At 46.6% G+C, this 25,643-nt stretch overlaps 1 protein-coding gene across 2 annotated transcripts in view; it reads left to right on the top strand.

Annotated features, from left to right (window-relative positions):
• Positions 1-25,302, top strand: part of asap3 (ArfGAP with SH3 domain, ankyrin repeat and PH domain 3) — a 55,788-nt gene extending 30,486 nt beyond the window's left edge. Inside the window, exons 14-26 of one of the 2 annotated variants that reach the window (XM_084310528.1) lie at positions 1,088-1,254; positions 1,564-1,697; positions 1,948-2,039; positions 2,206-2,386; positions 16,276-16,361; positions 16,645-16,760; positions 16,860-16,927; positions 18,051-18,158; positions 18,418-18,634; positions 19,339-19,606; positions 20,004-20,235; positions 21,742-21,869; positions 23,090-25,302. In XM_084310528.1, the coding sequence (XP_084166654.1) occupies positions 1,088-1,254; positions 1,564-1,697; positions 1,948-2,039; positions 2,206-2,386; positions 16,276-16,361; positions 16,645-16,760; positions 16,860-16,927; positions 18,051-18,158; positions 18,418-18,634; positions 19,339-19,606; positions 20,004-20,235; positions 21,742-21,869; positions 23,090-23,102 (1,810 nt within the window). In that variant the 3' untranslated portion in view covers positions 23,103-25,302. Of the gene's footprint in view, positions 1-1,087; positions 1,255-1,563; positions 1,698-1,947; positions 2,040-2,205; positions 2,387-16,275; positions 16,362-16,644; positions 16,761-16,859; positions 16,928-18,050; positions 18,159-18,417; positions 18,635-19,338; positions 19,607-20,003; positions 20,236-21,741; positions 21,874-23,089 lie in introns of both variants that reach the window. The other variant, XM_084310527.1, reaches the window with a different exon arrangement.
• Positions 25,303-25,643: the final 341 nt, after the last annotated feature.

The following is a 25,643-nucleotide window of genomic DNA, read 5'->3' as shown; positions in this document are numbered from 1 at the left end:
AGGGCTGACAAACAATGGACAGAGAGATAAAGAGAGGAAGATGGAGAAGGGGAAAGACGTAGCTGTCCTCTCTGAGCCCTCTGGCCCAGCTGGTGTTGGGCGGGATCGCTCTCTGGAGCCACAGGGCGTAGGGGAAGGGCGCGTATGTGTGTGTGCGCGTGCGCGTATGTGTGTGTGCGCGCGCGTGCGTGTGTGTGTGTTTGTGTGTGTGTTCGTGTTCATGCCTGTGTGTGCATGTGTGTGTGTGGGGGGGGTGCATGCATGTGGGTGCATTTGTGTGCGTGTCCGTGCATGTGTGGTGTGAGGAGGTCTCTCCCTGTGTGTGGGCCTCTAGGCAGTTTGTTTGATGTGTTGGGATGTGTTCTGTGAGCATAGGGAGAGATGGAGGGAGGGAGCGGGAGAGAGAGAGCGAGGAAGAGTTCTCAGAAATGAAGGATGTGAAGTTAAGTAATGTGGGTGGTAGCTTTTGCTTAATGAAGGCTTGTGAAAGTGGCAGCACTCTTAGCAACTTAACAGGTGGCTTAAAATACAACTATAAACTACAGACTAATTTTGGCCTTTTCAGGTAAAGGTGAGAGGGAAACCGTTTGTGAATGGAATGCCACATTAGGTCCATGAAGGTCCGAGAGAAGTGCTTACCATTGAAATGGGTCCATTGTCAAGCCTTCTTGGACCACCTGACCAAGTATATCAGCCCTTGTAGCACATGTAGGAGTCCTATGACCGTAGGCTCCTGATATTCGGCAGCCATGGTCATGTTCATAGACTATGACTGGAGGCTAACGGTCCTGATATCTGGCAGTCTTGGTCATGTTCATAGACTATGACTGGAGGCTAACGGTCCTGATATCTGGCAGCCTTGGTCATGTTCATAGACTGGTAGTTTGTGTCTTGAGGACTGCCAGCCTGTCTGGGGGAGGAGAGCCAAGCAGCTGGCTAGACTTAGTTTGATCTTCATTCTGCTGGGTAGCCAGGCAGTGTGGAGGAGAGCGTGTTTTCCTGTGCCAAGAGGATATCTGAATCCTATGTGCAGTATGTGATATATGATCTGTGGATTAGATGTCTAAAATGTGTGTGTGTTGTACAGCTGGGTGTCGGTGCTTCAGAACAGTAAGGAGGAGGCTCTGAACACGGCGCTTGGAGGAGACCAGCTCCACCTCCAGGACAGCGGGCTCCATGAACTGTCCCGGGCCGTCATCACCAACCTCCGACACATGCCCGGCAACGAGGCCTGTGCCGACTGTGGAGCACCAGGTAGAGAGATGAGAGATGATAGCCAATGGGTGTTATTCATTATTATACTAATACTATAATACTAATACCAAGGGCCTGAAAACTCTCTCTCTCTCTATCTCTCCCTCCCTCCCTCCCTCTCCCACTCAATCTACATTTCTTTCTCTCCCTCTCTCTCCCCCTCAATCTACATTTCTCTCTCTCCCTCTCTCGCTCTCTCTCTCCCCCTCAATCTACCTTTCTCTCTCCCTCTCTCTCACTCAATCTACCTTTCTCTCTCTCCCTCTCTCTCACTCAATTTACATTTCTCTCTCCCTCTCCCTCTCCCAGATCCTACATGGCTGTCCACCAACCTGGGCATCCTGACCTGTATAGAATGTTCAGGCATCCACCGAGAGCTAGGAGTCCACTACTCCAGGATCCAGTCCCTCACTCTGGACGTTCTCAGCACCTCAGAGCTACTGGTACTGAACACACATATATACACACACACACACACACACACACACTCACACTCACACTCACACTCACACTCACACTCTCACACACACACACATCCCGACCACACACAGTGATTGGTTTGTGTTTGTGTGTCCTAGTGATGACCTAATCACCGGTTTTGTCCAAATGTTAATCTGTTCATCCAGCCTTCGTTACAGTATGTGTGTTTCCTTTCTATCTGATGTCTGTCTGTGTATTTTTTCATCTCTCCAGTTGGCAGTTAGTATTGGCAACACCCGCTTCAATGACATCATGGAGGCCGGCCTTCCCAATGACTCCGTCAAGCCCCTCCCACAGAGTGACATGTGAGTTCAGGCTCTTTTTTTTATGAAACATAAACCTTGTATCTCCAAAGGGGAATAAATAAATGTATATAGAGCCTGACTGGTCAAACAGGGAGCATCAGATGAAACGGTGAGGACAATAATATACACAAGAGTAACACAAAATCTCTGTATCCATGGTGACCAGGAATGCCAGAAAGGAATACATAGTGGCAAAGTACGCCGACCGGCGGTACGTCCTGCGGAGAGAGGAGGCGGATCCAGGCCGCGTCTACGACGCCGTTAGGAGCCGTGACCTCACTTCCCTCCTGCAGCTCTACGCAGAGGGTGAGGACTTGGCCAAACCGCTCCCAGTGTCCGATGGACAGGTAAAGATAATTTACTGCCCCCCACACAGATACGGTGCACTAGTACTTCCACCTAGAAACTATTGTTTGGGTGGGTCAGGACTTGGGACAGCATATTAAAAAAAAGAAAAACGTTTAGACCACATGACTGAATAAGCAGTGTCATTTAATTTGTCCTGGTTTTATTTTTCAAAGCTTGTGGTAACAATGGCACACGCACATAAAAACTTGTTCATTGTACACACATACTGTACACAGGCCCCATATTAATTCCTCCGAGCCGTGGGGCTGCTTTTGTCATACTAGGGGCCATGGGACTGTTTTTCTTACAGTACAGCTGGGTGTAGTGCCTAAGAATAGTCCAGTCCTTCAAGTGGTAAGAAAAACGACATTATGAAACGCGTGGGAGGTGTCTGGACAGTTATTATAGTTTGAAATGTGTGTTGATTGCACGGCTGTGTGTGTGTGTGTGGGTAGTTATTACAGACCTTGGTAGTCAGCCAGCCAACCCTCCCAAATGTTTGGGCTCTAATCACATCTCTTTCCCTCTCTTTATCACTCTTCATCCTCTCATCTTCTCCTCCTCCTCTGCTCTCTGGTAAAATTCTACATCTCCTTCTCTTCCTCTCTACGCCTCCTCTCCGTTCTAATCATATTCTTTACCCGTTTTTCTTTTTCTTTCTCTCATTTCCTGCTCAGGGACGTGTTGAGCAGAGTGTGTCATACCCGCTGACATCCGTGTGCGTGTGTGTGTGTGTGTATTTGTTTGTGTTGGTTGGCTCTCATTTATTATTTCAGCTTTTAGGTCAAGAGCTCAAGTCTCTAGAGAACAAGGGAGACAAGTTCATTGAATTACTCATTCATCGCTGTCCTCTCTCTCTCTCTCTCTCTCTCCCTCTCTCTTTCTCTGTGTGTTTTCCCTCTTTCATGCTACTTTCTGAATACACAAACACACAGATGTACTTAAAGCCAAATTTGACTTTGGTCAGACACTTCCTTCCACCAGCTCTCCATCCTGGAATTAGCTGCCTCAAGATTACATATCAATTGTATTAAATTATTACTTAATTTCTTACTAACCTACTTACTTATGTACTTACTTGATTTCTTACTTACTTACTTACTTACTTACTTACTTACTTACTTACTTACTTACTTACTTACTTACTTACTTACTTACTTACTTACTTACTTACTTACTTACTTACTTACTTACTTACTTACTTACTTACTTACTTACTTACTTACTGTTGTTCTCACATTCGCACAACAGTAGTAAAATGATGAGTTGAACAGGAACCACTATTTTACCTTGACTTTTCTGTCACTGCGATGAACTGCGATTCGGGGGAGAAATTGCAACATTGTTGCATTTTTTCATTTGATTGGGTTAGCTTTCACACTGCACTTTGTCAAACACACCAGCCACTGTAAACAAATGTCCAGCTGTCGAAGCAAGCCAAGGTGGAGACAACATGATTCTTTTGTCCACATATATAAACTACAAAACGACCAAAATGAAATGAATATTCCTGCAAGCCCCTTTATATAATTCCCTGAAGCCCCCTGAATCCTTTATAATAATGTTGGCACTGGCAGGTATGGGATTCAAAAGGATGTCCAATAAAAGGCTGACCTGCATGATCACATGCTTTTGTTTAGACTGATTTGTTTGTTAGACAATTGACAATGTGAACCATAACGAACCAATAAAAACGGCAACAAAAGTAACAATTTCACTTTTAATTTCGGAACATTTCAATTAACTAAACGCTGTTAGTTAACATCAAACAAACAATACAATGCTTTGGGTAAGTGTCACATTTCAATAACAAAAATATGCCACTGTATTGATTATGATGGACACAAATGTAGATCAGGTACAATATCTTGTTTCTCTGACATCCAACATTTATTTTGAATTATTTTATACAAACAAACGATCTGTCAGTCAATGATTATAAGTCGAGCCTCTGAGGTGCTCTGGTTTCTCCCAGGGTAGTGTCTGGCTGGTGGGCCAGAGTCAGTTGGACTCTGAGGAGTAGGTTCAACAGTCTGCTGGATTTCAGTGGCACTGTTCACACCGAACACATCTGATGTTGATGAGAGTGAACTCACCCGAGTCCTGAGGTTCAGCTGAGCTCTCAGATTGTGCCATGACTTCACAAGTTGCTGCATCCAGTATTTGGTCTACCTGCCTGCGCCAGACCATAATATGGTTCCAACACTCACAGTGTATGTCAGGGGTCCTGTCTGACTGTGAAACTATCCCAGCTGCCACTCAATAGTCTATGAACGCTACACGAAGTGGGCAACATGTTGTTGGCACAATTTGGACACAAGCCGCTGTTTTTAGCTCTTAGATAACGCTACTGTAACTGAGGGGTACAATTCCCTGACTGTATTAATAAGTATGGTATCATTAAACCACTACTGTCTTATGTACATTACTACTGGCCATACAGTACACAGGTATATGATGAGAACACTTCCCACAATGACTCGGTTCCACACAAAACTGGGTTTAAGAATATTTATTAGCAGCAATGATAGTATATAATATACTTTACTTTGGATGCGCTTATAAGGCAAAGGAATGGGCGTAGGCAAATCAATAACGTATGTCCATTCTCATATTACGCAGGAGATAATTAATACAACCTGAGTATTAGGAATTATATCTATGGTACTCTAGTAAAGGCAGCGGGAGATACTGGTAGGGTCCCTCCGGTTGTAAGCCAGCAAGGGGAGGAAATGTTCGAATGCAAACTCTGGATCAACGGGGAATCAATAAGCTCCAGCTACGGGAGTCGGTACTGGTCCCTTGATCGGCAGACGAAAGCAGCAGCTGAAATCCAAGTATGCGTGCAGCATAGGTGAAAGCCGGCCAGCCTCTCCTGGAGACGGGCTTGAGTGATGTTCCTCACGGGTAAATCCCACACAGTAGTGGGGTGTAGACTATTCTCCTCCGCTCCGACAGCCACAGGACCAAAGCAATAATAATAATAATCCAGCCGGAAAAGGGCTCTGCATTCACCGGTGTAGATTCTCCGGTGCGCGGTACTTCACATTAACTAGGTCGAACTTGACGGTACAGCGTTAAACTCTGATACTATTTTTATTTTTTTTTTGTCTTTTTCCCCCTCCATTTTCCTCCGATTTTCTCCCATCCCAATGTTAGTCGTATGCCAATTCCCAGTCCCTTCCTGGTCGCTGCGCACTTACCCCCCACAGTCAGATCATCTGGGAGAGTGGAGGCTACCACGTGCTTCCTCCGACACACGTCCAGCCAATCACTGCTTCTTTTCACCTGGCTGCGCGGATTCTCATCGAGAGGGCGTAGCGTGTGGGAGGACCACACTATCCCCCTCGAGTCCTATCCGCGCTTAGCAGGCGCCCCGACCGAACTGTAGGAGTCGCTGTTTACAACGACCCGGACCCACCCCGCCAGCTTCTCCCACCCTCTAATACAGCCAATTGTATTAGTGCAGACGGCCAGCCAAGCTGGTGACAACCCCGGAGCTGTGAGCTGGATTCGAACAGGCGAATCCAGCTCACAGCTCCGGGGTTGGTGACGAACGCAATCTCCGCTCGGCCACCTAACCGCCTCTCTGATACTTTAGTTATTAATTCGCACGCGGTCTCAATGCTCTATTTGGGGCCAAACAGGCCATACTTCACCGCACGTTGTATCGTGGGTGAGGCTTCAACTTATTGGGTAACTTAACTTCTGTATTCACCTGCACCGTATTTATACGTTAGGTGAACAAACTAGTACCAGCCCTATTCCTGTCTCGTATCCTTGCGCAGAGCCGTTCATGCCTAGGCATGTCTTTGACGGTGACTTTGAACTAGACCCTGGGGGTATGGCAATGGCGCCTAAGGGACCGCTGTCCAATAGGAGAACGAAATATTATGGTCTGTACTAGGTTAAAGGGATATTCCGTGTATATGTACAAAGAATACACAAGGGATATCAGACGATATGCAAATACTATGCAATATATATCAATCAATAAATACATATATTCGGTTTAATCTGATCCTTCGTAACAGCCGCCTCCTAATTAGTCCCACCTAATTAGATAATCAGAGACAGATTAACCGCACTGTCCACTACTCAATGTCTGTTGTGAGGGTAGGGCAGTTCACAAAGTCAGGGGGTCATGGTCGTCATCAAGAGTGTCTGGGAGCCTTGGCAACTCTATCAGCCTCGCCACGGGCCGGGTGTATGTCCGCCCCTGGCCGAGCACTTCTGCCGCTCTGACCTTTCCGTCGGCACCAGTGGTCACTTTGCTTACGCGGCCGGCCGGCCACGCAGCTCGGGGTAGTGACTGGTCTATGATCATGACGACTGGACGGGATGAAGGGGGGTTTAGGAGGAAGCGGGCCTGAGACTGCTTTGATCTGTGCTTGGCTGTGCCTCCTCCTCCTCCGTCTGTTTCTCTTGTTTGCTCTGTACCCCGTCTGAGGAGGGGCCGGTTCTGGCCGCCCCGTCAAGGAGTCGCTTGGGGTGCTAGGTTCGAGGTCAGCTACGTCTGGAGCGCAGCTGAGGGGGGTGGAGTTCCGAACTCCCTCTTGTGCCCACGGTTCTCTCACAGGCCTCTCGCCTAATGTCAATAGCCTCTCAACGGGCTGTACGAGAGAGTGGCCGGTGTCGCTCGCCTTTGTGTGTAGGCAGCGTGTAGACGTGGGTTGACTGTCAAGTCCGTAGAGGGGGCCCTGGAGCGTCCATCCCAGTCGGGTCTGAACCGCGACTGGGCATCCTTTGGGTCCGATGTGGGCCGCCTCAATTGGGAGAATGAGGTCCGCGTGGTCGGAGCCGATGAGCAGGGTCGGTGTGGTGCCGTCTATAAGCGGTATAGGTAGTTGACGTAGGTGCACATACTTCGCCATCAGCTGTGGGATGGGGTAGGTGTACTGAGACAGGCCTATGTCGTGGCTGGTGAAGACGTTGGTTATACTATACTGCTTCTCGGGCTGGTCCACCGCTGCTATCTTGAAGGAGACCTTTTCACCTTTTATGGTCTTCTGGTCCCTTCTGATGGTGCGTATGGTCATGGTACCTTTGGCACCCCGCAGGCCCAACTGGGCTGCGGCGGAAGCGAGGAGGAGAGTCTTTTCAGACCCGTCGTCCAGGACGGCGTAAGTGTCCAGGACCTTGTCCTCGTAGCTCAGGAGCACTCTGACCACTTTGATGAGCACTCGGGGGGTCCCGCTATGCTGGTCAATGTGGAGCACTCCTGTTGGTCGGTTGCTTTGGATCATCTGGGGTGGTGCCGACTCGCGGTCGTCCGAGTAGCACCGTGACTCCCAGTGTCTGCTGTAGCAGTCGGGGCAGTAGGGAGCGGTCTGGTGGATCTTTGGTACTGGTGCCACCGCCTCGGCCTGGTACATTACCGTGACGGGCCCACTTTGTTGTCCTGGCGGACGCTTGTTGATGTCATGCAGGACCTCCAAGTGGGTGCCGCCGCACCTGCCGCACTTCTTCTTCAAGCGGCACGCAGCTGCCATGTGGCTGCGCGCGCAGCGGAAGCAGCGGCGGTGGTCCTTGATCCACTGACTCACCTCATCCGTGGTCAGCTTGTTGAAATCGTCGCATTGATACAGCCGATGTTCCCCTTCACAGTACTGGCATTCAATCTTCCACTCCTCTTTCGTCGAGGGGGTGTCGTGGTTCTTGTGCTGCGGTACTGATTCGGCTTGGTGCCTAACGGTCACCGACCGGCGGTTATCATTTAATCCCCGAGGTCCTGGTCTTGGGCTTGGTCCACTCCATACGAACGTGTCCAGTCGTAAGCTGCTGACTTCCCTGGCGAGGAACTCAGACAGGTCTAGGAGGGATGCCTCTGGGCCGTTGGGGTCACGGTGGTCTCTCTGCCGCCGAAAACGCTCTTGTCGGGCGGGAGGGAGCTTCTCTAATATTTTCTCTACATTAGAGTTAGCGTACAGTTCGTGTATCCCTTTTTCCTTTTGGGACCCCAGCATCCCTACCAGGGACTGTACCTTGATAGAGAGGTCATCCAATGCTCTGTTGTCTCTGGCTGGGGGGAGACGGTCAATGTCTCTTATCTCCTGTATCACGTAGTCCCATATGCGTCCATAACGTTGGTCGAGGGCTACTAGAGCCGCGGTGTATGGGGTAGTAGAGTTGGAATATGCCAGCGCTATATTGTGCGCTCTGGGCACCTTCAGGTGCTTGAGTAGGATAGCATACTTGTACGTTTCATCCGGTACATCGGACATCATTGTCTCTAAGCACATTCGTAGCTCTGTGTACTGTGCTCTGTTCTCGTGTGTGAAGTCCGGGAACGTCGGTGTGCCAAGGTACGATGCCATGGATGGCTGGCACATCGGTGAGCGTTGGGGGAGAGGCCTCCTGGGCGAGTCTCCCCTTGTGTGTCGTCTTGGGCTGGTACTTGGTGGGTACCGAAGGTCGGGTACCCAGGTGCTGTTCCTCGGTGCTGACGGTGCGTCAAACTCACCCGTGAGTTGAGTCGGGGGTTTGTAGCGCAGTGCCTCGGGGCTGACGTCTGGGCTGTACTGGACCTCCTGGTCCAGAGTACGTTGCTGCTGGTCGGGGCTGTACTGGGCCTCCTGGTCCAGAGTACGTTGCTGCTGGTCGGCTTGACATTCCTCCTCTTCCTCCTCCTCTTCCTCTGCTAGGTCCTGGAGTCTTCTGTTCAGTCTCTCGGCGTGGTCCGGTTCTTCCCGGTTGCTGGGTCTCGTATGGACCGGCCGGGGAGGGGGTTCGGAGACGTGGACAGGATCCTCCTGTTGGCGGGGTCCCGGGTCGCTTGGTCGGGTAGGGGAATGTGCCCTAGACCCTTGTCGTGACGATCTCCGGGAGCTCCATGCGGAGTGAGGGGGTGTCGCCATGGCAACCAATTTGTCCATCAGCTGCGCCTGCAGCCGGTCGCGCTCTGCCTCGCGCTGGGCATGGGCTGCGTCGCGCGCTGCTTCGCGCTGGGCATTGGCGGCGTCGCGCTGCGCATTGGCGGCGGCGTGCTGCGCCTCGGCGCGGCTTCTTTCAATGTTCTCTTCCGTCTGAAGGCGTCTGGTCTCCAGTCTTATGCGGTCGTCTTCACTCCTTTGTTGCGCCTGGAAGCGCTCTCGCTCGGTTGCAGAATGTTCGCGTTCACTGAGGGCTTGCGCTTGGAGTTGCGCGTGAAGGCGCTCTCGTTGGTCTGCAGCTCGTTCGCGCTCGGTGGAGGCTGCCAGGGTGGCGATGAGTGCCTGCGCCAGCATCTTGTCCGCTTCGCTGGGGGAAGACACAGGCGGAGGTGATCGGCTTCTGGCAGTGCTCGTTGGAGATCCGTTCTCCTGTCGCGCTCCGAGGAGATCCATCTCCTGGGTGTGCGTCTCTTCTGGTAGTGGGTCGGGTTCCGTCCCTGGAGCGCTTTCTTTATCCTGGAGCTCTCCGGGGACTGTCCCGTTGGCGTTGTCGGGGGGTAAAGTCATGTCATGTCCCTCCTGGTCCCCCCCGTGAGCTTGGTCAGTTACGTTAGAACCCACTAGGGTCTCTACTGGCGGGGTCGCCTGGTCGTTAGGGTTTGGCATACTTTTACTATCCGCTTTATTTATTTTATCCGTACTTAACTTCTTTTTAAAGCTAGGTATTGGACTGACAACGTATGCCTCTAGATAAGGAGGTGGCTGATGTCTGCGCTGCGGGCGATCTAGTTTAGGAGAACCGTTTGTGGAGTGTTCATCATCGGCCATGTTAATATTAATATTATATTAATATTACGCTAATTCTTATCCGGGGCTCGAAGGACCAATTGTAACTGAGGGGTACAATTCCCTGACTGTATTAATAAGTATGGTATCATTAAACCACTACTGTCTTATGTACATTACTACTGGCCATACAGTACACGGATATATGATGAGAACACTTCCCACAATGACTCGGTTCCACACAAAACTGGGTTTAAGAATATTTATTAGCAGCAATGATAGTATATAATATACTTTACTTTGGATGCGCTTATAAGGCAAAGGAATGTGCGTAGGCAAATCAATAACGTATGTCCATTCTCATATTACGCAGGAGATAATTAATACAACCTGAGTATTAGGAATTATATCTATGGTACTCTAGTAAAGGCAGCGGGAGATACTGGTAGGGTCCCTCCGGTTGTAAGCCAGCAAGGGGAGGAAATGTTCGAATGCAAACTCTGGATCAACGGGGAATCAATAAGCTCCAGCTACGGGAGTCGGTACTGGTCCCTTGATCGGCAGACGAAAGCAGCAGCTGTAATCCAAGTATGCGTGCAGCATAGGTGAAAGCCGGCCAGCCTCTCCTGGAGACGGGCTCGAGTGATGTTCCTCACGGGTAAATCCCACACAGTAGTGGGGTGTAGACGATTCTCCTCCGCTCCGACAGCCACAGGACCAAAGCAATAATAATAATAACCCAGCCGGAAAAGGGCTCTGCATTCACCGGTGTAGATTCTCCGGTGCGCGGTACTTCACATTAACTAGGTCGAACTTGACGGTACAGCGTTAAACTCTGATACTTTAGTTATTAATTCGCACGCGGTCTCAATGCTCTATTTGGGGCCAAACAGGCCATACTTCACCGCACGTTGTATCGTGGGTGAGGCTTCAACTTATTGGGTAACTTAACTTCTGTATTCACCTGCGCCGTATTTATACGTTAGGTGAACAAACTAGTACCAGCCCTATTCCTGTCTCGTATCCTTGCGCAGAGCCGTTCATGCCTAGGCATGTCTTTGACGGTGACTTTGAACTAGACCCTGGGGGTATGGCAATGGCGCCTAAGGGACCGCTGTCCAATAGGAGAACGAAATATTATGGTCTGTACTAGGTTAAAGGGATATTCCGTGTATATGTACAAAGAATACACAAGGGATATCAGACGATATGCAAATACTATGCAATATATATCAATCAATAAATACATATATTCGGTTTAATCTGATCCTTCGTAACAGCTACGGTAGCTGTGTTCCAAGTCCAACGTTACTCCATAGAAACATCCTCCAACTCTCTCGTGCTCCAGCTTCCAATGTTTGTTTTCCCGCCGCTCACACAAACACGTCTCACTGGATTTCAGAGTGAGACTTCGGTTTGAGGGAGGTTTCTGTTTCAGTGGCAAAAACAAGTACTTTTAGTGGACGTACGTTACTTGGTAAAAGAAAAAAAAAGAGGGAATTATTTTCACAGGATATTATGACTGGAGAGATTTAAATATGTTGGATTCAACAGATTTTCCTAGTAGAAAAACAGTACTTACCAGAAAAGAAAAAAATAAACCTGGCCCCTATAGTCTCTGGTGAGCACTTTTTGACCGATGTCAAAGCTTCTCGTTTTCTTTTGCATCTCTGTAGTTGGACACTTATTTTTCCTGAACGTGTTTGCGGATGTCTGGTTTCAACAGGTCCAAACGTGATCTTTGATATCTTTCCATGAAATATCAGGTGTGTGTGTCCTGTTGTTGCATGAATGGTGTTCCTTTATGCCAGTAGGAAGTTGTGTACTTTCTGTTCCCTCCTTCCTACTTGCTTTCATCGACTGCTTGAACGTCTGGACGAAACGTTCAACTTGTCCATTCGTTAGGGGACGGTGAGGAGCTAAGTAATGTGTTTCACACCAATTATTCCTGAGGAAGCTCTGGAACTCCTCTCCAGTGAACTGACTAACGTTGTCGCTTAGCAGTTTTTGGGGTTTGATTGATTGATTGAAAACTTTAACAGATTGCAGAATGGGTACAATACAGTGACAACTTTATTAACAGATTGCAGAATGGGTACAATACAGTACGGCTCAATACAAACAACTGCTAAGGGGATGCAGACCAGAAAAATACTTTCATCTTGTTTACATCAGGGTCCTCCATTTTCAATTCATCAAGACATTTATGACAAGACATACAAATATACAGTACTGTGTGAGAAAAAGAGATCATAAAAAAATATATACATCCGAAGGGGAATAAACTGTACATTGGAGGGGGAGGGGGGGGGTTGGACATTTACTGGGGTAAATGTCGGCCTGTGCAATGCAAAGAGTGCATGGAGGAGATCCTCTGTGTTAGTGGCTGTTGCCTGTTTCACTGTGAATATTTCAGGCCACTTTGAGTGAGCGTCGATCACAAGGAGAAACATTTGTAACAATTTGTAATACTTAGTCTATGGCACGTTGCCATACTGCTGGGTAGGGTTGCCGCAGTGATGTGAAAATGACTCATGACAACACCGGTATTACCGGTGACGCCAGACGTTTTAAAAAACGATCGCACTGGCGATGCCAACCAGACCAGCCTGATATGAGCCCTTGTGTGTATTTATTACACATCCATCATTGATGCAAATATGTGTTGGAAGCGGGTACTGGTCTGTACGAAGCACATGATTCACTTAAACCGTAACATCACCACAGATACATACACATTGTCACTTGTTTTCATACCCACCAGTACTATTGGCGTGGCTCCGTCAGACCACCCCACTTTGGTGAGGATTCCTTGCTCTTCCAAGTGCTGGAGCTCTGCTTCTATGTTGGGGCATACAGGCATTACGGTACAGGACGTGCCTTGTGAAATCCTGGCTTTGCGTTGTCCTCCAGTACGACCTGTGCTTTGATGTTTTTCAGGGTACTGATCTGTAGAGCGTGTGCTCTGCTTTCAGGCCAGCCTCGTTGTTTATTTTCTGCTACATCTGAATAATGGCACACCTGTGTCTTTCAGCACATAAAGCTCCAAGTTGCATCTCATATTTTCAAGATTTTCTCATATTTCACTTTTACATTCAGTTTCCTAATGGGAGTTAGTTAGTTCTTAGGTGTGGCTTTTGTGGGGCAACAAATACTCTGGACTATATTTCAGCCTCAGGTGGGTTTTAGCTTTGGATTGTCATTGTATGGGATCACTGACAGAGCAGATCCTGTATCCAGTCCCATCTGACGAGTCTTCTTGTTTCAGTCACTTCATGCAGCTTTCTGTGTCTGTTTCAGTCATTTCATGCAGCTTTCTGTCTCCGTTTCAGTCACTTCATGCAGCTTTCTGTCTCTGTTTCAGTCACTTCATGCAGCTTTCTGTAAAAATGTAAAACAAAAAAAAAATAAGCTTTTTTTTGTGTCTTTATCATCCTGCTTTGATATACATCTTTCTTTGTGTGCCCTTTTTTATTACACTGCCTACATTCGTTGTCCTTAAAACCAGCACTCGGCACCTTTTCCCGTATCTGTAACTGGTCTCTCAATTCATCATTACATTTTTAACATGTCTCTGTATGTTTCCCTTGCAGCTCACCTGCGTCTTTTGCAGCAGTCTCCATGAGATATGGCAATCTCTTAATGCAATCTCTTAGTCCGTTTATCCTCCGCCAAAGAGTCATTTAAATAATAATATAATAATTTAGGACCTGCTCAGAGGTCATCAATCGGCACGCATGCGATGCATGCATGTGATTCGTATCTGCGATTAACCCATTCCGTCGTCCTTCCCCCCCCAAGGGCAGCCGGGAGCAGACAGGCGTCAACGTGAACCCTGGACCTTCTTCTTTCTGGGTGCCCTCGTTCTGCAGCCCACAACACACAAAGTCTTTGAGCACATTCGGCAGGCCCTCCCCGATCTGACAACGCTCCAACCATAGATAGTTTTTGTTTCTATGGCTCCGACATTCGGCTATGACTAGTGGCTTCGGATTTAAATACATCTGCAGCACCTCTGCGATCTCCTCAAAAGCTTTTTCCTGCTGGTTAGACTGGTGTTATGAGGCTGCATAGCAGGTTGTGGGTTTTATCCCAACATTTTCGCTTTGTTTACTTTTTCCCTCCCTACTATAGATCAGACCATTACTCATGCATCCCCTCCTCCTGCTAGCTTGTCAGTTAAAGTAGCAGGCATCCATGCAGGGTGGGCAAATTGTGATTTTCTCCTGTTTTTGCTCCATTAAATACACATTTCCCCCCTCCCTGTCACCTGTTTCACATCAGGGATTTGTTTTCACTCGTCGCCAATTCTATTCATATTCTCACATTTACACAACGGCAGTGAAATGATGAGTTGGAACAAAACCTAGTATTTGCCATGACTTCTAATGGTGTTGACTCAAGTTCAACACTCAATCACGAGCTGCACCCAGACCGTGGAACACCCTCCCTCAGACTGTCCGTGACTCTCCCTCACTCTCTACCTTTAAATCCCGACTCAAAACCTACCTGTTCTCCCAAGCATACAACCTTTGCTACCCATAACCACCCTCCTCCAACCTACCACCTCCCTTTCCCCTTCCCTACTTTCTCTCCCTCTCCTGCCCCCCCTTCCCCTCAGTTTCCTTACTTCCCTGACTGTTCCCCTACTGGACTCTGTATCTGTTACTTGTTCCCCGTGGTTGTTATGTCCTTTGTCCTCATACTGTTGCTTATTCCCTGTGGTTCTTTGTTTCTTTGTTCATTTGTTTTGCTCATTGTCAGCGTCTTTGGGTTCTTGAAAAGCGCTTTATAAATAAAATGTATTATTATTATTAATCAATGCGCACGTGTCATGTGTCACTTACCGTACTTTTCGGACTATAAGCCGCGGCTTTTTCCCCCATTTTTCGACCCTGCGGCTTATATAACGGTGCGGCTTATATGTGACTCGACGTGACCAAACTCGAAAGTGTAAACATCTAAATATTGCTTTTTTGACTGCATTGAAATGTTATTTATCTGTTCCCTTATTTGCTAAACTTAATACAACTTGTAAATGAGTTAATGCTTGTTATTTGTCCGACAGTATTGTGTCCCAATGCTAATTACATATGGTAATTAAACATTAAAACACCTGCGGCTTATAGTCCAGTGCGGCTTATATATGTACACATCATTCAATTTAGCTGCTGCGGCTTATAGTCAGGTGCGGCTTATAGTGCGAAAAGTACGGTACTTAATTTCTTTCCTACTTACTTACTTAAAGGGGACATGTCTTGCTATTCCTTTCACTATTTGGGCAACTTTACACAATTCCTGTGAGTCTATGGAACACATCTGTAAATTTTTTTCCAAAAAATTCATTGTTTTGTATTTCTAATCAAGTACTCTAAAGCAGCATTTTTCCACTTCAAGATTTCAAGCTGTTTTGGGCTGGGCTCCGCCCATAAGCGCTTTGAGTGACAGTCAGACAGAGGCAGACAGAGAGAGATATAGAGAGATTGAGGGGGATACTAATAAATTTCGTCGCAGGGGGGCATAATCCCATGGGACAATGCATTGGTAACTTGTTTCAAATTACAATATATACCCCTGTGAATATTATTGCACGGATCGGAATACGGGCGCGCACGTGGGAGTCAAATATATTTTGACAGTGATATGCGAGTGGAGAAGCCCCATCCCCGTGCAGCGCGGTCAGGTTGTGTGTAAATGCGTGTGTGTTTTCCCCGAGAGGGAGAAGCTCCTGCTCCGTGTCCCCCTCTCTATCTCTCTCTCTCCCTCTCTCTCCCTCTCTCTCCCTCTCTATCTCTCTCTCCCCCTCTCTATCTCTCTCTCGCTGGCTCGTTCTCTGCTCTCTCTGTCGGCACCCGCTTGAGGAAGTGTATTTCCACTCGCTCTGTTGTTGAGCGAATGGTTGCGCTACAACCATAGAGGGGGCGTTACTGCAGATCAGCTCCGTGCTACGTACAGTAGGACAGCGAGTCAAATCAGAATAGCTTAATTCACTGGGGGAGGATATTGTCTCAACTGAATTGGAGCAATCAGCCAAAATGAGAATTAGAGACATAGACCCCATTGATATAAACCCACATAGCTAGGAAACAATGCTAAACACTGGAAAAGGCCATTTATAAGACACAGGACCTTTTTAATTTCTTAACTTATTTATTCATTTATTTACAGTATTTATTTACTTACTTGCTTACTTTGCTTACTCCCTTACTTTGTGTCTCCCTTTGCTTCAGGACCTGAAAGAAACAGCACTGCACCTGGCAGTGCGTCTGGAGGAGAGGAGCTCTCTAGCCCTGGTGGATTTCCTCATCCAGAACAGGTCAGTCACTGACCACTGGTCCATTTTGTCTATACCTATCTAATGATCTATTGATCAGCTAGTTCTAGATCGATAGAGCTTAGCTTCCAGGCGTTATCCCTTGGTAAAGAGAGTTTTTAAGTGTGTGTGTGTGTGTGTGTGTGTGTGTGTGTGTGTGTGTGTGTGTGTGTGTGTGTGTGTGTGTGTGTGTGTGTGTGTGTGTGTGTGTGTGTGTGTGTGTGTGTGTGTGTGTGTGTGTGTGTGTGTGTGTGTGTGTGTGTGTGTGTGCGTGCGTGCCACACAGTAATTGTCTGGAGAAGAGAACCACAGAAGGGAACACTGCTCTCCACTACAGCGTTCTCCACCACAAAACGGAGTGTCTCAAACTGCTGCTCAAAGGAAAGGCTACCCTACACATAGGTATACACACACAAACAAATACACACAGACTACATTCCTCAATGACTAGAAAATAGACATAATTGCAACTACTTAACAGTTGTTTTGTGTTTTCCTCAGTGAACTCAGCTGGAGAGACTGCTCTGGACTTGGCCAGGCGGCTGCAGCACACGCAGTGTGGAGAGTTGGTAAGACCTTTGCCTCAGTTACCTCACTTCATCTAAGCCTTGTTATAAAGTCATATATTCAGGAACCCAAAAACACAAGTCAGTAGTGAAGCTCGACCGCGGCATCGAGTTGCAACATTACGACCTCTTACCAAAGAGTCAACTCCCATAGCCGGTAAGAGAAGCTTAAAACAACAAAGCTGAACCGAGAGCTAACTTCCAGTGTGAGGAAGCCTGTCGTAATCAGCTTCCAGCGTGTATGATTTATAAATGGGTTGTATTTTCATACTGGCCATCTGCCATGTTTAATCTGATTTGCCCTGTGTTAATATCCTATAATTATTGTGGCGCATGACCTCAGCATTGTGGCCGTGTTGCGTGGAAGTGGGGAACATTTAGCTAGTGAAACCGCCTTGTCGAGAACCCTATCAGCTGGCCCTGGCTTTGTTATAATGAGTGTTTGTGCTTCACTGTTTGTGTACAGTATATTGTTACTGTAATGCAGCTCCAAAAAGACAGCATAAACAACTGGATTTTCACATTGATAACCATGTATTTTTTTTATTAAATAGTTTCAATTGTCGCATAGGGTCATAACAATCTCATAAAGCCCAGTAGCCCACCAACTCAATGATGTTGTTGTCGAGTCCTTTCTCTGCACAATCCATGCTGTTCCTCATACTAGCTCCCGCTCCAGCTCCTCTCTGTACAAGCTGACTGAGGACAACTGAAATCTGAACCCCTTGCTTTGTGGCTAACCAAGCAGAGCTAGTATGAGGAAACAGCATGGATTGTGCTGAGAAAGGACTTTTACGATCAACAACATCGTTGGTATGTAGCAGCGTAAGGCTAGGGTTCCAACTATTCCCTTAACCACCTCCAGCCCCAAGCTTTCCTCAGCTAAGATATTTGTGTCATCTATCTTTCTCTGTAACTCTGAAATCCAATAGCACTTCACTGTGCTCTAACTTTTTATGGAAACCTACTCATTTAACACCAAGTAAAAACATCGTAACTGCCAGAACTAAAGTCACTAAAGTCAAGATTTTCTACAAGACGACATGTAATATAATATTTGTTTTATAGCGTAGTCAGTCTTATATTACTACGTTATCCTCAGTGTTGTGTGCTTGTGTGTTTTCAGTTGGAGCTGGCTCACAGCGGGAAGTTCAACTCTCAGATTCACGTGGAGTACCTGTGGGAGACCCAGTCCCAGGACCTGTACGACAGCGAGGATGACCTGGATGAACGGGTAAAACAAAACACACATCATGTGTATTTTACAACTCTGTCTCGAGCCAGCGTATCTCTCAACTCCTGAAATGCATAGATTTTCCTGTAATGCTGAATCAATCTCAAAACTCCTCTATAGTGTACCCTTGCATGTTCTCCCACATCAAGTTCCTCTGTTGCTTTTGAGAACGATGCAAAAAGAGAAGTAACTAGAATATCAGAGGAAGAAAACGATGAAGATTAAAGATTGACCCGTCTTTTCTCTCACCCTCCCCCAGACGAGTGTCCCCAGAAACCAACGCACTTCTCTCGCCTCTAACGGAGCAGCTTCGCCTTCTCGCTGGAGCGTGGCTAACGGGGCTAACATGGCTAGCAGGCCCTGTCAGACCTACGAGAACCTGGACTTCTTGTACAGAAACCCCCCTGCCAACAGTGCCCCCTCTGGATGCTCCATGCCGCCACCACCGCCGCTGCCGGCTAAATCCATCCAGAGAGGTAAGCCATGCATATGATCGCAGTGGGTTTTGTGAATTCTCTAATCATCTCTGCTTTCTCAACGTTGATTGGGATGTAATGACATCTCATCATAAGGTCTCCTCCTTGGTGTTTCTCTTTTTGATGAAGCCAGTATCAACCGGCTCTTGATTGTCAGTGACATTATTAGGTTGTGATCACATTGGACGCCTTTTTCTTGCGCTCAAAACACGAGGCGCGGCAGTGTACATAAAGAATCTAAAGTGTACAGGGTGCAACGAGTGATTACCGTTGCTACCTCAGCTAACGTTACATAAGTTACATACATTACCACTGATTACCGTTGCTACCTCAGCTAACATTACATAAGTTACATACATTACTACTCACAGCCTGCCAGGCGTTGCTGTTCATATCTAGGTCTTGGTAAGACCTGGTCGTACAAACAAGGTTTGTCAGAAACTGACATTTGATTGGTCTGTCGACAAGAAGGTGACATTGATGTCTGTGCGCTCCGCAGCTAAAGTCGAAACTTTTTAAACTGAGAGCACCCGAAAAAGCATCGCTTCAAAAACACAAGGAGGCATAGTTTTGAGGAAAGCGCAGACGCGTTCAAAAAGGCGTCCAATGTGATCACAGCCTTACTGTTTGAACACAACATGAAGAGCATGGGGTTCGTCCTGTCTTGTTAGACAGGGTATTTGACTATGCCCTCCTCTCCGCAGGTCGCTCAGACCCCCAGATATCTGTCCTCACCCAGGAAGGCAACCCTGTTCTGAGGCGCTGCTCCAACCCTTCCAACCTGCAGGCCCAGGCCAGACACAGCCCCCCCTCCCCCAGCATAGAGAGCCGACCTCCCAGGTCCCCCCATGGGCAGGGGGGTGTGCTGAGGACGCAGAGGCAGGGCATGTCCTGGGACGGTCAGCCCGGGGCCGGTTCTGGGTCTCAAAGCAACGTCACCGTCAACTCTTCCAACCACATAGGACCTGTGAGGTGAGGGCATAGCTGCACCGGCTGTTACCCAACCGTTACTAGTCAACAGTCCTATTGTCATACAGTGCCCTCTACTGGAGATTGATATGACGCATCCTCTGCAACTCCCAATGTTTCAGTTTAGTAGACCGCTCAAGACAAAAATAAATGTTAGATAAATTATTATTCCTTATTCTAAGATTTATAGATAAGATAATAATCGTAATCCATGCCTGTGTATTCAACCTTATTTGTCCTTCCCCCCCATCCTGTATACCTTCCTAAAACTAGCACAGACTGTAAAAGATAGCCTCTAATTTTCCCTCCTTCGGTTCAGACCTATAAACAACAGTCTATCACAGTAAAGCCACACAGTCATTTCATGTCTGACTGCTGTCTGACTTCCTCCCCCTTCCAGTTCAGAGAAGACCACGTCGTACCGGCGGACCAGCAGTGGAGGAGTAGGGGGTCAGGGGAAGTGTGGTGTGATATCGCCCAGCTGTGTGGGCAGCCAGGAGGAGCTGTACTGCAGCCTGGTGGGGAACGGGCCCAGCCTGGCCCCGGTCCAGACGCTGAGCCCGACCCCGGCTCCCGACCCGTCTTCATCTCCGGTCATTGTTCCTGCCCCCCGGTCTCGCAGGAACGCTATGGTGGGACGACACACAGAACCTTTTCTTTTACTAAGCCAGTTGTTTATGGTTGTTATACCACACGTTATACAGCTGTTGACTAAAAACACACTTCTTCAATCGGTATCTCAATCAAAAAAAATAAAACGAACCTTCGTACTGTCTTTTGCTTCGTTAACTAAGGAATCTACCTTGCCTATAAAATGACCTACTATGATAATATGTCTATACTACTATGCACTGTAGCACCCAGGTTCAACACTGTTTGATGAACAATGTTACTTACCCTTAGCTGCCAGAGTAAAAGAAATAAAAAATTATGAAAAACGTAAGTCTTCAGGGGTAGGGCCCGACAAGCCTAGTGCTTCTTCCTATCCCTTTCCGGACAATTGGACAATGCTGCAATAGCGGCTGGTAAAACTTATGCGATTTATGGAATGACCATTGTGTCTAAAACCCGAAATTAAAAATAAGTTAAATAACTGAACTGAACTGAACTGAACTGAAAAGTTGTACCCTTCCTGCTGACCTGTTGTGCAGAACTTTTAACTCACTTTGGATAAAAGCGTCTGCTAAATTACTAAATGTGAAAAAAATTATTAAACATTACAACTAATGAGGTATGGCTATGTTAGGACATAGCACATGTTTTATTTTACTTATCTCAGATAGCTGAGATAATGTACTTTTATAGATAAATGCAGATGGCTGGACAGCTGAGGCAAGCCATGGCATCCAGCACAGAGCTGCCAGTGGACCCACAGCAGCGTCAGCCAGCGTATTTAGCTTAAGCCTGGCAGAAATTATGATAAGTGGGAACCGGCAACTAATCGCTGGTGCAGCCTCAATATTCATAGGCTGGGAATGCATTAATTACGATTAATTTAATTTAATTAATTAACGATTTAGTTTCAATCATTAGATCGTTTTATTAGGCATAGATGAATTTTGTAAGGAGGCTGATCAGAGCATAGTCTGGTAGTGGGTGAAACGGGGGGCTAGATCTGGACCTCCAGGCTCGGTGGAGCATCCTGGAAGTGTCGTGGGTCTAACTCAACCAAACATCCATGATGGGAGGTGCCCACGTGATAAATGACCCCCAATGACATACTGTACCAACACTCAACACTGACACCTTAAGATAAGATAAGATATTCCTTTATTGATCCCCTTGGGGAAATTCCTGTGTCACAGCAGCACGGGGGGGGGGGGGGGGGGCAGGGTAATAGGAAGACAATAAATATAGGCAATAATTTTTTTTATCCAAATATAAAATATGAATAGAAGACATTACAACTCTTACACTCCCCCCTCACATCTAATCGAGGTTCCTATGTGTGTACTCACCCTAGTCATCATCATATGCCACAGATTCCCTTCCCAAGGTATTGAGTCAGTCCTTCAAGTCTAGAGGCTTGTTTTTTTCCTGTGTAATACTAACATGAGTCTGAGACTTCACAGTCGATATACATTTTCGAATACACCCATAAAAATGCAGCGCTGATTTATCGCGTGTCTCGCCCCCAGGTGTCTGGCTGCAGGCCGCGACAGAAGCGGGTCAAGGCGCTGGTGGACTGCAGAGGGGTCAGCTCTGACCAGCTGGCCTTCTCCAAGGATGAGATCATCATAGTTACAGCCACCGATGACACACACTGGTGGGTAAGTGCAACTACAATTTCTTCACTTGATTTCAAAATCTCAATGAATGTTATGTCTTAACACTGGCTAAGTGTTTTGGGGGTAATTGCCTGAAGAGAAAGAGAGCCTAAAATAGATTATAAATAAATTAAGGAATCATATTATGGAATAATTATGGAATTTCAACCTTAACTCATTGACCGCCGGGGATTAGACTGGTCCCGTTCTAGCACTGCCACGCTTTAAAAGATAGGAGTGCGTCACCTTGTTTGTAAAGCTATAATTATATTCTATATTATAGCTATGGATACAAAAACTATGGCCCATTTGACATCACCTATCTATCGTTCAATATGTGAAAAAGAATTCATTCTTTCATCCATCCGTGTTATACCGTGGTGAATATAAGTATAGTTATAGCATGGTTTGGGGTAATTCCCGAAAGGCTGCGTAATAGCCTTATACGTCAATTCTACTATAAACGTTGGTGTTTCTTGCCTGAACACGCTATTATCCCGAAATCAAATCTATATAGTAGGTATTATGTTTCATCATGAATGCATGAAAGGGGGTTGAAGACATGGTTGGATAAACGCAGGATTGATTATCATATAGTCCTTACCTTCACTAGGATGTACCCCAAAAAGAATATTCCAATTATCTGATCGTGATTCCAAGTATTGGTGTCCATCGTGTCGCCAACATAATCCACCATACATCATGCATCTGAGCATTTGATGCTTCTCAATCCGATCGTTATAACCGCTCCGCTCGCCCGACAAAGAAAAGTGAGCCTGTTGACATTTGGCCGTTACACAGGCCAAGATACAAGGTTTCAAAGGGTGCTCGATACCGCCATCTAGCTGGATGCGGTCGGTATTGCACTTTGGCGATCTCAGACTCATTCCCTATGGTAACACCAAGGTCCCTGCATGAATAATGAATACAAATGTAAAAAAAAAAGGAAAAACGATCAAATAACGTATATCTCTGGTTGGCGTTCAAAGGATGGTGCCCAATAACGTATATAAACGTTGTTGGCGGGGAATGAGTTCATCCTATCGTTTGGTTGTGAGGAGGACATTTTACCACCATATAATTGGCGTACAAACTATTTTACCATCATGTTTGTGTCTCAAAGAGCTTACAGACCTGTAGTATATTTAGTATATTCAGGTTAAATATTGGTGAAATGCTCATTTAACCATGTTACATGTGTATTCTGTGTATCCCACAGGTTGGACACATAGAGGGGGACGCATCCAGGAGTGGGACCTTTCCTGTCAACTATGTACACAAACTGGGAGACTGAATAGACATATACCTGGTGTTCAGGGACTACTGTATGCTAGCCCTGGTGATCAGGGACTACTGTATGCTAGCCCTGGTGTTCAGGGACTACTGTATGCTAGCCCTGGTGATCAGGGACTACTGTATGCTAGCCCTGGTGTTCAGGGACTACTGTATGCTAGCCCTGGTGATCAGGGACTACTGTATGCTAGCCCTGGTGATCAGGGACTACTGTATGCTAGCCCTGGTGTTCAGGGACTACAGTACACTCGCATACTAAGGATTTTACCAGCATGGGATGCTTAAACTAACTGTATCCTCTGTGCAGTGGAGGACATATATGGGAAATCGCCATGTAATTTCTTTAGATAGAACTATTACTCTGGCTGCTGGATTCAAGCTAATTTGGAATACCTTTTACACGAGGACGTTGGAGCAACGGGACACATGAGGATATAGTGGACAATGCCTTATGACTTTATACCCACCCGACAGCCACACATCCAGGAGACCGAGATAGGAGCTGAAGCCCTGCAAAGACTATCATTCATGAGGATACTTTTCCCTATTGGACTGTATTTGGTACAGAAAACAGGAAGCACTATTTTGTTCTAATTGACTTTCCACACCACACCATGTATATAATTGGGGTACAACCTGTTTTATGTCAGTTTTATCATTATTCACACAGTTGTATGATTATGGATTGGGTTTTTCTGTACTGACTGTAGATATGTGCTTAGATGCCACCCTTCTCTGAAAAAAAAGAAAAAAAAAAAAAGATAACTAAAGGCACTTGATGCTCATTGAGACGAGAGGTTTTGAGGAGCTGGCAGAGCCATGGACGTGTGCTGCTGGCCTGCTGCTGCGGAGAGACGAACACAGTAGCTGCATTGTCCCGTGAATGGAAAGCAGTGTCTAGTCCTTTCAGTCACAGTCTGTTGACACTCGGGAGCCGGAGGAGGAGGAGAGAGAGGTAAATACCTGCCCTGCGTGTCCCTTCTCCGCTCCGGGACTCACAGAGTGGCTTTGTGTCTCCAGGCAGCACCCACTGGGCACGGGCTCTGAAACCTTAGGCCAGCTGCCTAACCCGATTCTGGGCACGGGTCCAGCACCGAATAGGGCCTTCGGATGCAGAGATTCGGTTTCTGCTGGCTCCAGGAGTCTGTGTCCAGAGCATCAGAAGGGTGTGTCGGAAGACGGGTCTGCTTCTGTTCTACCGGGAAATTACACTTGATGATGGGATGGACTTTGCCGGTAGTAATGGTGCCCCCTTTCAGTAATTTGTTCGGTGAAGACAAAGGCAGTGGCATGTTAGACGCATGCTAGCACACTTGCATGTATGCACACACACTATTCTTCCAAAAATATACGGTGTGACCGATTAAGCTAATTTTGTAGCCGTCTCATGCGAGCAACAGATATACAGACCATATTTCACCGTGCTCACTCGCATACATCACTCACTTTTCTGACCATTTATTTTATTTAAATGTTATTTCTTAATTTTTTTTCCTCATAGACACGTGACTTTGTGATTCCAGATAATGTGACCGTATTATACTAATCTGATGTTAATGTATTTGGCCTAATGGAGGATACAGTGTCTGTTTCATTAGCAGGTGTAGATGGTTCCCAGACAGTGAGAAAGCAAGAATGCCATGCACACATTTGGCCTAGTGTGAGGATTTAGCGGTTTGTCTCACTCAACTGGTCCTTCTGTATACAAACTGAACACACACACAGACACACAAACTACTATTAACCCATAGCTAATAGCTAAACCACAGCTCTGTAAAGGTGCAAAAGGTGGTTTCCTGTATTCATATGTTTAGCAAAGGAGTGGTCAGGAATCTGTCGGTATCGACTTGTTACTGCGTTAATATTGATAAGCGAACAAATCAATCAGACTGTTTTGTCATCACATGCGGATGATTGTTGAAGCAGGCGATGACTGCACAAAGAGAGACTATATTTATAATCAATGGGTTGTTGTCTGTTGTACAAATGTAAGTAGGAACCGCTATAATAATTGTCATATCTATCAATATATGCATATGAACACTGTTAAAATACATAGGTTTAGTTTCAGAATGCAATGTGTAGAAGGATATGTTGTAACGTACACAACAATAAAGTAACGCATTCTCTTGTATAGTGTAAACGTAAGTTGTGTGTCTTGTGTAATTTGTGGACCCTGCTGCTGCTAGACCTCACTGCCCAGAGGGCTGATCCCTGCTGCTGCTGCTAGATCCCAATGCCCAGAGGGCTGATCCCGCTCTAATGCTCTGAATCCTTCCTGGCCGGCGCTAACAGCCGCTGTTTGAATAATTTAGAGAGTTCAAGACATGCATACAGCCTCTCCTCCCATCTAATGACTGTTATAAAACGAACAGAGAGAGGGGTCAGTGGCACCCTTAGGGAGAAAGTAAGGTGCCATGAAGTGAAATAACAATTGTGAAATATTTAAAGGTGCTATAGATAACATTTGTATGTAGAAT

This window comes from Notolepis coatsorum (genome assembly GCF_963971535.1).
Source record: "Notolepis coatsorum genome assembly, chromosome: 3".
NCBI lineage: Eukaryota > Metazoa > Chordata > Actinopteri > Aulopiformes > Paralepididae > Notolepis > Notolepis coatsorum.
The sequence above is the reverse complement of the archived record's forward strand: the minus strand, read 5'-3'. Positions and strand labels throughout refer to the sequence as shown.